Raw genomic sequence first — 12,282 nt, forward strand, 5'->3', positions numbered from 1 at the left:
TTCCTCTCTGTTGTAGCCACTGGTAATTGCCTTTGCTCAAGTATGCTCATGTGTACACACACACACACACACACACACACACACACACACACACACACAGGAATAGAGATGGGGGAGAAGAATAGAGGGAGGAAGAGGGGAAGGGATGGGGAGGGAGAGGAAAGTAGGAGCGTGACTTGTAACTTGTTGGGAAGAAGAGGAATTTAATGGGGAGGGAGAAGATAAGGTGATAATTGGGAAGAATATGACCACGCTATATTACATGTATGTGTACGTGTGTGTGTGCATGATGAATAAATAAAAATATTTCATGAAAAAAATAGTTCAGAGTCAGACTAAGTGAGTTTCTGTCCTGTTATTTCTACATCTATGACCTCGGAGAAGTTATTTAGCTTCTTTTGGCCTTAATTTTATCATCTTTAAAATAAGATTATGGGAGAATAATGCTTATAGTGCTGGTGTGAGAATTAGATGCAATGCCAGGCACACAGTAAGTGCTTGATAAATGTTAGCTATTAAAATTGTGTTCTAAAACCCCGTGGGACTGTGTAAGTTAGGTCCTGGTGTATTTTGAGCTTCATTCCAGAAAAAGGTACATGAGTGTATGTATATATGTTATTTGATATTGCCAGGAATAGCTAATTTTATCTGTCAAAATTTTCTTCCTAGCACGCTCTTTTGAGTCACTGATTTGGCTTTTAAGTAAGCTAAAGGTTGTTAATTGGGAGAACAGCCAGGAAAACTTACCCACAGCTTCTGAGTCACATGTTGAACCAATCTGGCAGCACAAGCTCCAGGCTGCCTTCTGTTTCTAATCACTTTTCTTCCTAATTTAGTTTCTCCTACCCAAAGGGATTATAATTTATTTTCATTGCAGAAATCATGAAGATGTCACAGGATGAAAATTGCTTCCAAGTGGATGGATCCCATATCTGCTCAACGCTGCCCTTGGCTTCATTCTATGTTCTGACCAGCAGAGACCCTTGTCTTTGAGCTGAGATATGTCACTGATCTAGAGCTGCTGACAGAGTTTCAACCACACAAGGCTCTTGCCTCACAAGTATCTCTGAATTCTAAACATTAAAGAAAAAAAAAGCATGGGCCAGCATCTAGTTTTCAGCAGAAACCTTTTGTTTGTTTGATTTTTAAAGGTATTTACTTTATGTTTAATTATATGTCTGTGTCTGGGTGTTATATGTATAGGTGTGTGTGTGTGTGTGTGTGTGTGTGTGTGTGTGTGTGTGTGTGTGCAGATACAACGTGGCTATTCTGCATGTGATAACCAGAACAAGGCACCTGGGCAATTGCTGACTTACGCCTTTGAAATGTGGTCTCCCACTAAACCTAGCACTAAGCTGATGACCAGCAGGCTCCAGAGAGAACCTTCCATTTCTTCTTCTCACCTCCTAGAGTTCTTGGGGTGCAGGTGCATGTACACCCACTTCCTGTTCTTTCATGGGTGCTGGTGTCTTTAATTCAGTTCTTCACCCTTGCAGAGTGAGTAAGCTTACTGAACCCTCTCCCAAGCCCTGGTCTTTCTTCACAGAATGACCTCTTCCACTTACACCATTTTGCTCTTGCCCTATTGTCAAACTCTATGAGAAATGATACGGGTTTGCTGTCTTCAAACCAGAAAAGCCATGATTACTCATGAGGCTCCCTGAATCCCAGAACATATATAAACTATTAACAGTGTTGGGGGAAACGGAAGAGTCCTTCACAGCCCTAATGTGGAGTATGTACCTGTAAGTCACCTTTAACCTACACTTTTGGGAAGGAATTATATAAACGTTAGGTTGGGGTTGGAGTTGGGGTTGGTGTTGATGTTGGGGTTAGGGTTAGGTTAGGATTAGGGGTTATGGTGAGGTCCAAAAAGTTAAACTTGATGGATATTGTTTCAAAGTACTAAAAACAATCAACAGGAAGTAAGAAACAAACAAACAAAAAAACCCATACAAACAAAACAAAAGCTCACAAAAATAATGGGGGCCTCTGTTCAAATAACTCTAAGGCAAACGTGTTAAAATTTTTACTGATCTGGAGTTCTTTTGGAAAAAAATTACAGGCAGCCAAGTTCAATGAGCAAGAGCCTCTGTAATCCTTTAAAGCGGTGGCTCTCAACCTCCCTGACGCTGCAGCCCTCTAATAGAGTTCTTCATGTGGTGATCCTTGACAAAAATGAATTTATTGCTGCTTCAAAACTGTAATTTTGCTACTGTTATGAGCCACAATGTAAATATCTATATTTTGTAATGGTCTCAGGCAACCCCTGTGAAAGAGTTATTCAACCCCCACACGGGTCTCAACCCACAAGTTGTGAACTGCTTTCAAGAATGAACAGCAATTCACAGAAGACATGATTGACAGACAGTACAGTTAAAAAGACTGTGTTTGTTCCATGGATGGGCAATTATCCCTCCAGAGTACACTGCATATATTTTCCCCTCAAGGAAGCCACTGGTGCTTTCAGCAGCCAAATATGGTCAGGGCAGAGATGGCACAGGCACATGGCTTGTCAAACTCAATCAACCAGCCCCATAGGAGTTATAGCAGGCCACAGCTTGTTTGCTGTCTTTTGGCCTGAGTCCAGCCAAGCAGTACAATCTAGCTTCACTGATCACCATGGAGACGGGGAGCCCTGTAGCGTCGTCCCTGGATAAGGAGACAGACTCAATAGAGAATGACTGTGGCTCAGAATTTAAGGAAAATAGCTTTGCTGCTCTACCCAACATTGCTCTTTTGAGGGAACAAATGATTCAAGCAACAGGATCTCCTCCTTGGACCCCCTACCCCACAGCATTCCTTTAGCTGCTGAATCCCAAGACCAGTGAGCGTCTTCTTGGAACAAATGGTGGTAGGCCTTCAGAGATCCTGCAAACCATCTGTATGAAAAAGATTTCATTATGTAATGCTGACTCAGTTTTACAGATTTAGAGAGATGTTCGAGATATGTACAAGCACACCTAAAGGGGTGAGGCTGGGAAACCAGTCTACACCCGGTGCAGGCACAGCTGTGAAACTCTTGGCAGAATTATGGTTTTTAAGGCACATATGATATCTGACAAGGTGACAGAGAAACAAAAACAAAACCAAAAACAGCCTATGCTTGTGAATGTAAAAATATGTTAGAAATTCAAATTCAGACGGTATCCTGTATAGGCAGGGGAAAAGGCACATTCACGAACTGAAGTTGTTAGTGCCAGGGATGATTCCTATCTCGCTGAGGTATTAGTCAAGGAGGCCACAAAACATCCATGCCGCCAGGGATTTACCTTCCTCTGAGCTATTGGTTAAGGAGGCCACACCCAAGGAGGCCCCTTGACACAATACAGTCATGGTCACTGCTGTCCCTACTGCAGAAGTCACACTGTAAAACAGGGAGAATCAGGCTGGGACTGATCTATAAGCTCCCCTCTTGCTTGCTAGAATTTGTAGCACAAGAAGACTCTGAAGGTTGCCAAAGAGTTATTGCTAAGGATGTTTCCTGGCTATGGATCTTGTGTTAGCCAGATAAGATGTTCCCACTTGAACAACGGATGTGGGGACATCCAATCAACTAGTTTCCAACTGCATTGAAGGCCTGCTCTACAGGTGAGAACGCACAACCAAAAAAAGAAAAAAAAAAAAAAAAGCAAAAACCTGTGACTGGGGAAATCCAAGAGGCTGCTATCGTTTTGTTAAATGATATGCCTGTCAAATTGCCTTCTAAACATTTGTGTTTACACTAATAAATTACTGTTTCTGTCAACATTGATGGGAGGAATTTTTTTCTTTGCAGTGGGGGGCAGTTGCTGTGCTGACTCACTATTAGTCAAATTGTCGAGACTGTGGCCGTGGGTTGTAGTGTTGCTTGGCATAGCAGCCTGATGATCAGAGATAATCATGTGTCAGTATCATCTTTCTCAAAGCTCAAGGAACACTGAAGAAGAAGGTGAGGAAGGGGTGTAAGAGCCAGAGGAAGGGGTGTAGTGAAACTATCCTCTGGGGATGGCTGGCCATCTTGTTTTTCAATGTGAGAAGTAGTGGTTACCTATAGGAGACACAAGTTTCACACTTCCTCCGTAAAGGAGGGAGGGCTCATAAGCTCCTAGACCAGGAAGATCCTCCCTTCTCAAAGATGTATAACATTTCTTGGGGAAGGATCAAAACTTTCCTGGTGGCATAAGTTGACCATGCTCTGGGCTGTAACTCCTCACTTTTCTCCTGAGAGGTAACCCAGGAAACTTGCTGTACCACAAAGCTAGCTAAGAATGGTCTGTTCTCTCTGTCAGAGGTGACTAGAAAAATAACTCCCTGAAAAAGGCGTTTAACACAAGCATATCCGTAACGGTTTTCTACACATGGGCATTTGTTCCTGCTTTGAAATTCCTATACAAAAAGAGGTAAGTCCAGAAATGCTTTCTGTCAGCTCTAAAACCTGCATCTTTTAAAACAACAAAACTCTTAACAGAAACGGGGAAAATGCTGTTTATCTAAATTCTATGCATTAGGCCTACGACGACAAACCACCTCACCCCAGCAAACCCCATGGCGATACATCATTTCTACGTAACACTTTTCCCTTGGAGGTCTTCCTGTGTTTTATGTCTGCTGCAGACTTTACAGCACTGATTCCTTCTTTGTGTAAATATCTAATACAAATATGTTTCTTGGGCTAGAGAAATGGTTGAGTGGTTAAAGCACTTACTACTCTTCCAGAGAACCTGAATTTGGTTCCCAGCACCTAAACTACAGCTCCATGTAATCCAACAACCTTTCTGGCCTCTGCAGGTAACATGTCCACACAAATAAATTTTTTAGTAAAAATATATTCCTTGAGGGTTAAAGATTACATCTGTAACCTTTGACTCTATCTTCTCTCACAATAATAGTGAAGTAATAGTTATTTATTATATTTATTATATCCTTTTGGCAATTAAGCCCAGTGGCAAACTCTCTGGACCATAGTAAAGTGTTCAATACAAATAAGTAATTTCTTTTTCTTCTTTATTGCTGTTTTTTTTTTCTTCCATGGTATCTCGCTGAGCAACAGGAGGTGATACAGAACAGGGATTCTCAGTGTAGGGTCTGGTTTCCGGCTCAACCTCCCCGTAAAGAATGCAGGAGGCAACACTTCTCTGTGACTCATGTTCCTTGTCTGCAAATTGGAGATGGCACTGCTAATTACTTCATAATGTTGCTGCAATAATCAAATAAGAGTAGCAGGTAGAGCAATTAACATGTGGGTATTCCAGAAACATGGACTGTTACGATCGCAATGCTCAGTGAATAGTAGGTGCCTGATAGATATTTTGAACTAAGAAAATTCTTATTTTAACTTAAGTAGCTTTGTTCATTGTTCTCTACCCTGTTGTCTTCTTTCCTATTTAATCTGCCAAGTTATCTTACACTTGGATCTCATTAATGATTCACTAGGACAGGTCCAAGTTTTCAAGTTGTGACGTAAAAAATTGAAGGAGAAGCAAGAATGAATTATTAAGAAGATTATGGGCAGAGGAAAGGTGTTTAATGTGAGTGAGAGATTTGTACTGGAATATATCTTAATCAAATCTTAGGGTTCTAAAAGATCAGGAACAAACAGAAATGCTAATACAGGGTGAAAAATCAATGTATATGGAAGTGAATGTTTTGTTTCTCCTAAGGCGCTAATATAAACATCTCATTAATCTTGCAGTGTTTCCAGGAAAGTGTAAGGCACTTAACTCAGACATACTGCTTTGTAAAATTATAACATAGGGAACCAATGATCTCTATAAGAGAGAATGAACTACATCACAGGCCTTAGCTCCTTTTCTCAGTCCCTCTTCCCAAAGACACCAGTATTCAAACCCTTCAGCTGATGCTTAGGTGCATTTGTCTGTATCTCTAAATAATTTGCTTTTGTCTTACTTGTGAGATGAGGGCATGGCTGTTTTCCCTGTGCTTCCTCCACCACTACAAACCTCTGACCTCTCATCTCCATCCTCTCCATAGAGGACCATAATCTGGGCTAGATCAGGGATACATTATTGAGATTCTATTTCCTACGCAGAATGGAGGCTTATGTAAACTGCCGTTACATTTTACTTCCTAGATGTTTTGCCTTGTCTCTTGCTCCACCTTGATGACTCTTCCTGGTAGCTCTTGTCTTTTTCCTGCACGTTCTCATCAGGTGTTTGATCAACACCTTCTGGGGGAGTTGCCTGTGCTGCTTCCAATAATGACCTCCCTTTACCAAAATCCTGTAAGAACCTTTCCTCCTCACCTGGGTGGATTTCCTCCTTCCTAGTTTCGGTTTATTCATCTTTTAGATGAAGCACATCTTCCATCTACTAGTTTCCTTGAGGAAGATTGTATGGGAGGTAAAAGTTTGCACACATAAACACACATTGTTCTAAATCAACTATATAATGCATTAGACACCATTCTAACATTTTTGAACAAAGTCTTTTTGTGTTTCTCCCTCCTCCCATCTCTCTCCAGGCCCCTGCTTGTTTGGCTGTAGAATATCAAGTTTTTCTTCAGAATTTTGAAAGCATTACTTTATTGTCTTCTGAATTTCAAAGCTACTTCTGAAAAAAATCTGAACTTACTCATATCTCTTAAACATACGAGTTTCCTGGACATTTGTAGTACCTTCTCACTGAATTCAGTTCACTAGTGTGGATCTGTGCAATAGTCTGAATGCATCTTCTCCAAAATTCAGTTGTTGAACTTAATGACTAATGTGGTAGTATTATTAACTACACTCTTTAAGTAGTAATTAGTTAGTGGGAGCTCTTCCCCCCTCATGAAGGGATTAGATGATGTTATTCAAGTGTTTAAAGGAAGAGGGAATCCACATTTTCTTGCCTTTCTGCCTTCTACCATGTGAGGACACAGTATGTTTCTTTCTAGAGGATCCAGAATCAAGGTACTGTCTTAGAAGCAGAAAGCAGCTCTCACCAGACACCAAAGCTGCTGGCACCTGTGTTAAGAACCAGGTGCCCCTCCTCCTAGCCTACCTTCAGGGACTCAGTGCCAGCAGCCAAGTCATCTCCAGGCTCCAGATGCCACAAGTATATCCTTTAGAAGATTCCTGCCATTATGGCTCTGTCTTTCCCATTCTCTCTCCCCTCTCTCCTACCTTGTCTGTCTTGTCTGTCCCTCTCTCTGTCTCCCAGTTTCTTTCTTTCTCCTTATCTTAGCTCAGAGGCGGCCTTTGTATACCCCACCCCCAATAAATCTTGTGGGTGAGTTTTGTTGCTTGTTATCTGTCTCCACAGAAACCCTAACAACCTCTATCTTGGATTTCATAGGTGACAGAATGGTGGGGAATGAAAAGTTTTAAATATGATGCAGTCTCTGTTGTCTTCCTACAAATCACAAATGGACCAAGGTATTCTACGTTAAGGCATTTATGCTGAGGATCTACTGGGCCTTTCACTCCCCTCCACTAAGTTCTCATTTTTACTTCCTGAAAATGTTTGAAAATTTGAATGTATGAGTGAGCTGAAATAAAAAATCTACAGCCTATGTTGTGTTTTATATATATATATATATATATATATATATATATGAATCAAGGATGTGTTAGGGGAGAGGGAAAGGGGTCAGGAAGAGAAGGGGCAGAAAGTAAGCGTGAGAGACTAGGAGACCAAGGGGGGAGGCAAATAGCCCTTTTTATAGTGACATACCTGGCTGTTGTGGAGTAACTGTAGGGTGGATCCTAAAAGGGTTGCTGACAGCCTATAAAAACCCTGGGACCTTTTTCTTTCTATACACCATTTTCAGCACATTAAAAAAATAAAATAAAACAAAACAAAAACTGTGTCAGCTTTGCTCCAATCACTTAAGGATTGAATTCCTTACTAATCATATTTAAAATGAGAGGCTCAAGAACTGCCTGGAAGTTCTGAGTGAGTGCTTGCTCATGGTGAGGTTTCCAGGGGGTTGAGCGGCCTCAGGCCCGTTGTTGAGGAAATTCCCTGCTTTCAGTATCAACATATATGTGACTATCTCTAGGTATTTCCTCTTGAGTCTGCTAAATTCCCACTAGAAAACACTCATTTGGTTTTGAGCTTGGGGACAGGGGAGTCACTACCATCATTCTGGTTGAGAAGGAAATCCTGAATTTACAATATATGCATCATTTAATTCCTTCTCTTCCTTAATAAAGACTTCTGTCTTCTGCTGGGCCTGGGAAGGGAGACACCCAGTAGTCTGAAGGAGGAAAGGGGCATCCAGGGATAACACTGCTTCCTAAACAGCTTTTAGCCAAGCTGCTCTGTTCTTCCAGGGGTTACACTATCAATAACCACCATCAATGCCTTTTAGTTGTGCTTTAAGTTGACCTGGTCCTTAGCTTTCTGAAAGAAGCAAGAGGCTTCCATGTTTCATCAGTATTACTTGTTTATAATTTCAAGACAGTTAGTGCTGTGTCTTTTCATGTTCACTTTAACTTTGTTCTAGGCCTTCAAAAACCCTTTACTGTATTTTAGAAGTCAGAGATTATGTTCAACCAGCCATCCCTGGGCAATTCTATTTTCTTTAGGTAAATATCCCATATGGGTGTTTTCTAATGTTTGTTTTGCAGAGTGTCTGGTTATATAGAGGTGGGAGGACCTGTTCCCTTTCAATTCAGTTTTCTTTCTTCATAGTTCAGTTGAAAATAAGAATCTTCTCAGTCAAGAACCAAGAAGTTATGAGAATCTGACTTGAAAAAGTATTGTCAAAATTACCATTTTTGAACTATGATAAAGAAATTATATAGATATGTTTAAATTGATTTAAACATTGAACAGTAAATGCATGTATAAAATATTGCTGTATACTATGTGTAATTTTATATTTTACATTGGTTACAGTAAATTTAATTTAAAAAGACAAAGAAAATTTAAAAAAATAACTATAGGACTGATAAGATGGGTCAGCAGGTATTTGCCGTGAAACCTGATGACCTGAGATTGATCTTTGGGATACACATGGTGGAAGCAGAGAACCAAATCTTTTTTCCCCCCAATTTTATTGGATATTCTCTGTATACTCATTTCAAATATTATACCCTCTCCCCCAGTCCCCTCCTTCCTCCCCCTCAACTTGCTTCCATGAAGGTGCTCCCTCTCCCAATCACCCTCTCCACCTCACTGCCTTGGCTGGTTGATGATGTTCTTCCCATGGGGTTGCAAACCTTTCAGCTCCTTCAGTTCTTTCTTTAGCTCTTTCATTGGGGTCCCCGTGTTCAGTCTGATGGTTAGCTGCAAGCATCCTGAAGTGTATCTGAATGACTCTGGCAGAGCCTCTGAGGAGATATCCATATTTGGTTTCTGCCAGTAAACACTTCTTGGCATCAGCAATAGTGCTTGGGTTTGGTGGCTACATATGGGATGGTTCTCCAGGTGAGACAGTTTCTGTAGATCTTTTCTTCAGTCCCTGCTCCTCTATTTGACCTTGTATTTCCTCCCCTGTTTTGTTCTCCCTTCTAAGAAGGACTGAGGCATCCACATTCTGGTCTTCTTTCTTTTTCGGCTTCATAAGTTCCGTGGATAGTTTCTTCGGTATTCTGAGCTTTTAGGGCTAGTACCCACTTATAAGTGAGTACACAGCCTTTTCCGGTGGCAGCGGCGCGCAGTGAAGAGTTCCGGTCTTCGGACGCAAGAAGACAGCCACAGCTGTGGCCCACTGCAAACGAGGAAATGGGCTCATCAAGGTGAACAGACGTCTTCTGGAGATGATGGAGCCGCGCACGCTGCAGTACAAGTTATTGGAGCCTGTTTTGCTTCTGGGCAAGGAGCGGTTTGCTGGTGTGGATATCCGGGTCCGTGTGAAGGGTGGTGGTCACGTGGGCCAATTTTACGCCATCCGACAGTCCATCTCGAAAGCCCTACTGGCCTATTACCAGAAATATGTGGATGAAGCCTCTAAGAAGGAGATCAAAGATATCCTCATCCAGTACGATCCAACCCTGCTTGTAGCTGACCCCCGTCGCTGCGAATCCAAATAGTTTGGAGGTCCTGGTGCCCGTGCCCGATACCAGAAATCCTACTGATAAACCAATTTCAAGGATCAGGGTTTACCTTTGTAATAAACATCCTAGGATTTTTTTTTTAAAGTGAGTACACACCATGAATGCTCTTTTGGAGTGGGTTATATACCCTCAAGTTCCATCCACTTGCCTAGGAATTTCACGAACTCATTGTCTTTAATAGCTGAGTAGTGCTCCATTGTGTAAATGTACCACAATTTCTGTATCCATTCCTCTGTTGAAGGACATCTGGGTTCTTCCCAGCTTCTGGCTATTATAAATAAGGCTGCAATGAACGTTGTTGAGCATATATATCCTGGTTAGATGTTGGAGCTACTTTTGGGTATATGCCCAGGAGTGGTATAGCTGGGTCCTCAGGTAATAAGTACTATGTCCAATTTTCTGAGGAACTGCTAGGCTGATTTCCAGAGTGGTTGTACCAGTTTACAACCCACCAACGGTGGAGGAGTGTTTTTCTTTCTCTACATCCTTGCCAGCATCTGCTGTCAACTGAATTTTGATCCTAGCAATTCTGACTGGTGTGAGGTGGAATCTTAGGGTTGTTTTGATTTGCATTTCCCTAATGACTAGGGATGTTGAGCATTTCTTTAGGTGCTTCTCAGCCGTTCAATATTCCTCAGTTGAGAAGGCTTTGCTTAGCTCTGTACCCTGTTTTTAAACAGGATTATTTAATTCTCTAGAGTTTAACTTCTTGAGTTTTTTTGTATATATTGAATACTAGCCCTCTATAAGATGTAGAATTGGTAAAGATCTTTTCCCAGTCTATTGGTTGCAATGTTGTCCTTTTGACAGTGTCCTTGGCCTTAATTTTGATAAGCTTTGTAAGTTTATGAGGTCCCATTTCTCGATTCTTGATCTTAGAGCATTGGTGTTCTGTTCAGGAAAATTTCCCCTGTGCCTGTGTGTTCTAAGCTCTTCCCCACTTTCTGTTCTATTAGTTTCAATGTACTTGGTTTTATGTGGAGGTCTTTGATCCACTTGGACTTGAGCTTTGTACAAGGAAATAAGAAGGGATCGATTTGTATTCTTCTGCATGCTGACTGCCAGTTGAAACAGCACCATTTGTTGAAGGGGCTGTCCTTTTTGTATTAGATGTTTTTAGATCCTTTGTCAAAGATCAAGTGACCATAGGTGTGTGGGTTTATTTCTACGTCTTTGATTCTATTCTATTGGTCTACCTGCCTGTCTCTGTACCAATACCTGGCTTTTTTTTTTAAAAATCACAACTGATCTGTAATACATCTTGAGGTCAGGGATGTTGATTCCCTCAGAAGTTCTTTTATTGCTGATAATGTTTTTTGCTATCCTGTTTTTTTTTAAAATTATTCCAACTGAATTTGCAAATTGCCTTTTCTAACTCTATGAAGAATTGAGTTGAGATTTTGATGGGGATTGCTTTGAATTTGTAGACTGCCTTAGGCAAGATGGGCATTTTTACTATGTAGATCCTTCAAATACATGATCATGAGAGCTCATTCCATCTTCTGAGGTATTCTTCAATTTCCTCCTTATGAAGCTTGAAGTTCTTGTTGTACAGATTTTTTACTTGCTGGGTTAGGGGCATACCAAGGTATTTTATATTCTTTGTGACTATTGTGAAGGGTGTTGATTCTCTAATTTCTTTCTTAACCTGTTTGTCCTTTGAGAAGAGGAAGGCTACTGATTTGTTTGAGTTAATTTTATATCCATCCACTTTGCTGAAGGTATTTATCAGCTGTAGGAGTTCTCTGGTGGAATTTTTGGGGTCACTTAAGTATACTATCATATCATCTGCAAATAGTGATATTTTAACTTCTTCCTTTCCAATTTGTATCCCTTTGATTTTTTTTTTCTTGTCTTATTGCTCTGGCTAGTACCTCCAGTACTATATTGACTAGGTAGGGTGAGAGTGGACATCCTTGTCTAGTCCCTGATTTTAGTGAGATTGCTTCAAGTTTATCACCATTTAGTTTGATATTGGCTATTGAATTGCTGTATATTGCTCTTACTATATTTAAGTATGAGCCTTGAATACCTGACCTTTCTAAGACTTTGATCATGAAGGGGTGTTGAATTTTGTCAAATGCTTTCTCAGAATCTAGAGAGATAATCATGTGATTTTTTTCTTTGAGTTTGTTTATATGGTGGATTATGTTGATGGATTTCCATATATTGAACCATCCCTGCATCTCTGGGATGAAGTCTACTCCATCATGGTGAATGATCATTATGATGTGTTCTTGCGATTCTGTTTGCAAGAATTTTTTTTTACAACTGGTTTTAATTTGTTATTAATATGA

General features: G+C 40.7%; 1 protein-coding gene and 1 pseudogene across 2 annotated transcripts in view; one reads left to right on the forward strand and one right to left on the reverse strand.

Annotated features, from left to right (window-relative positions):
- The window catches only part of LOC308419540 (actin, cytoplasmic 2-like), a 1,056,985-nt pseudogene that overhangs the window by 376,455 nt on the left and 668,248 nt on the right, over positions 1-12,282 (reverse strand). The window lies entirely within an intron of this gene.
- Positions 9,601-9,994, forward strand: LOC308419600 (small ribosomal subunit protein uS9-like). The gene has a single exon (XM_080915346.1). It carries the CDS (start codon positions 9,689-9,691, stop codon positions 9,959-9,961), a length of 273 nt encoding a protein of 90 aa, XP_080771472.1. The 5' UTR covers positions 9,601-9,688; the 3' UTR covers positions 9,962-9,994.

The sequence above is a fragment of the Micromys minutus genome (genome assembly GCF_963924665.1).
Source record: "Micromys minutus genome assembly, chromosome: 1".
Lineage (NCBI taxonomy): Eukaryota > Metazoa > Chordata > Mammalia > Rodentia > Muridae > Micromys > Micromys minutus.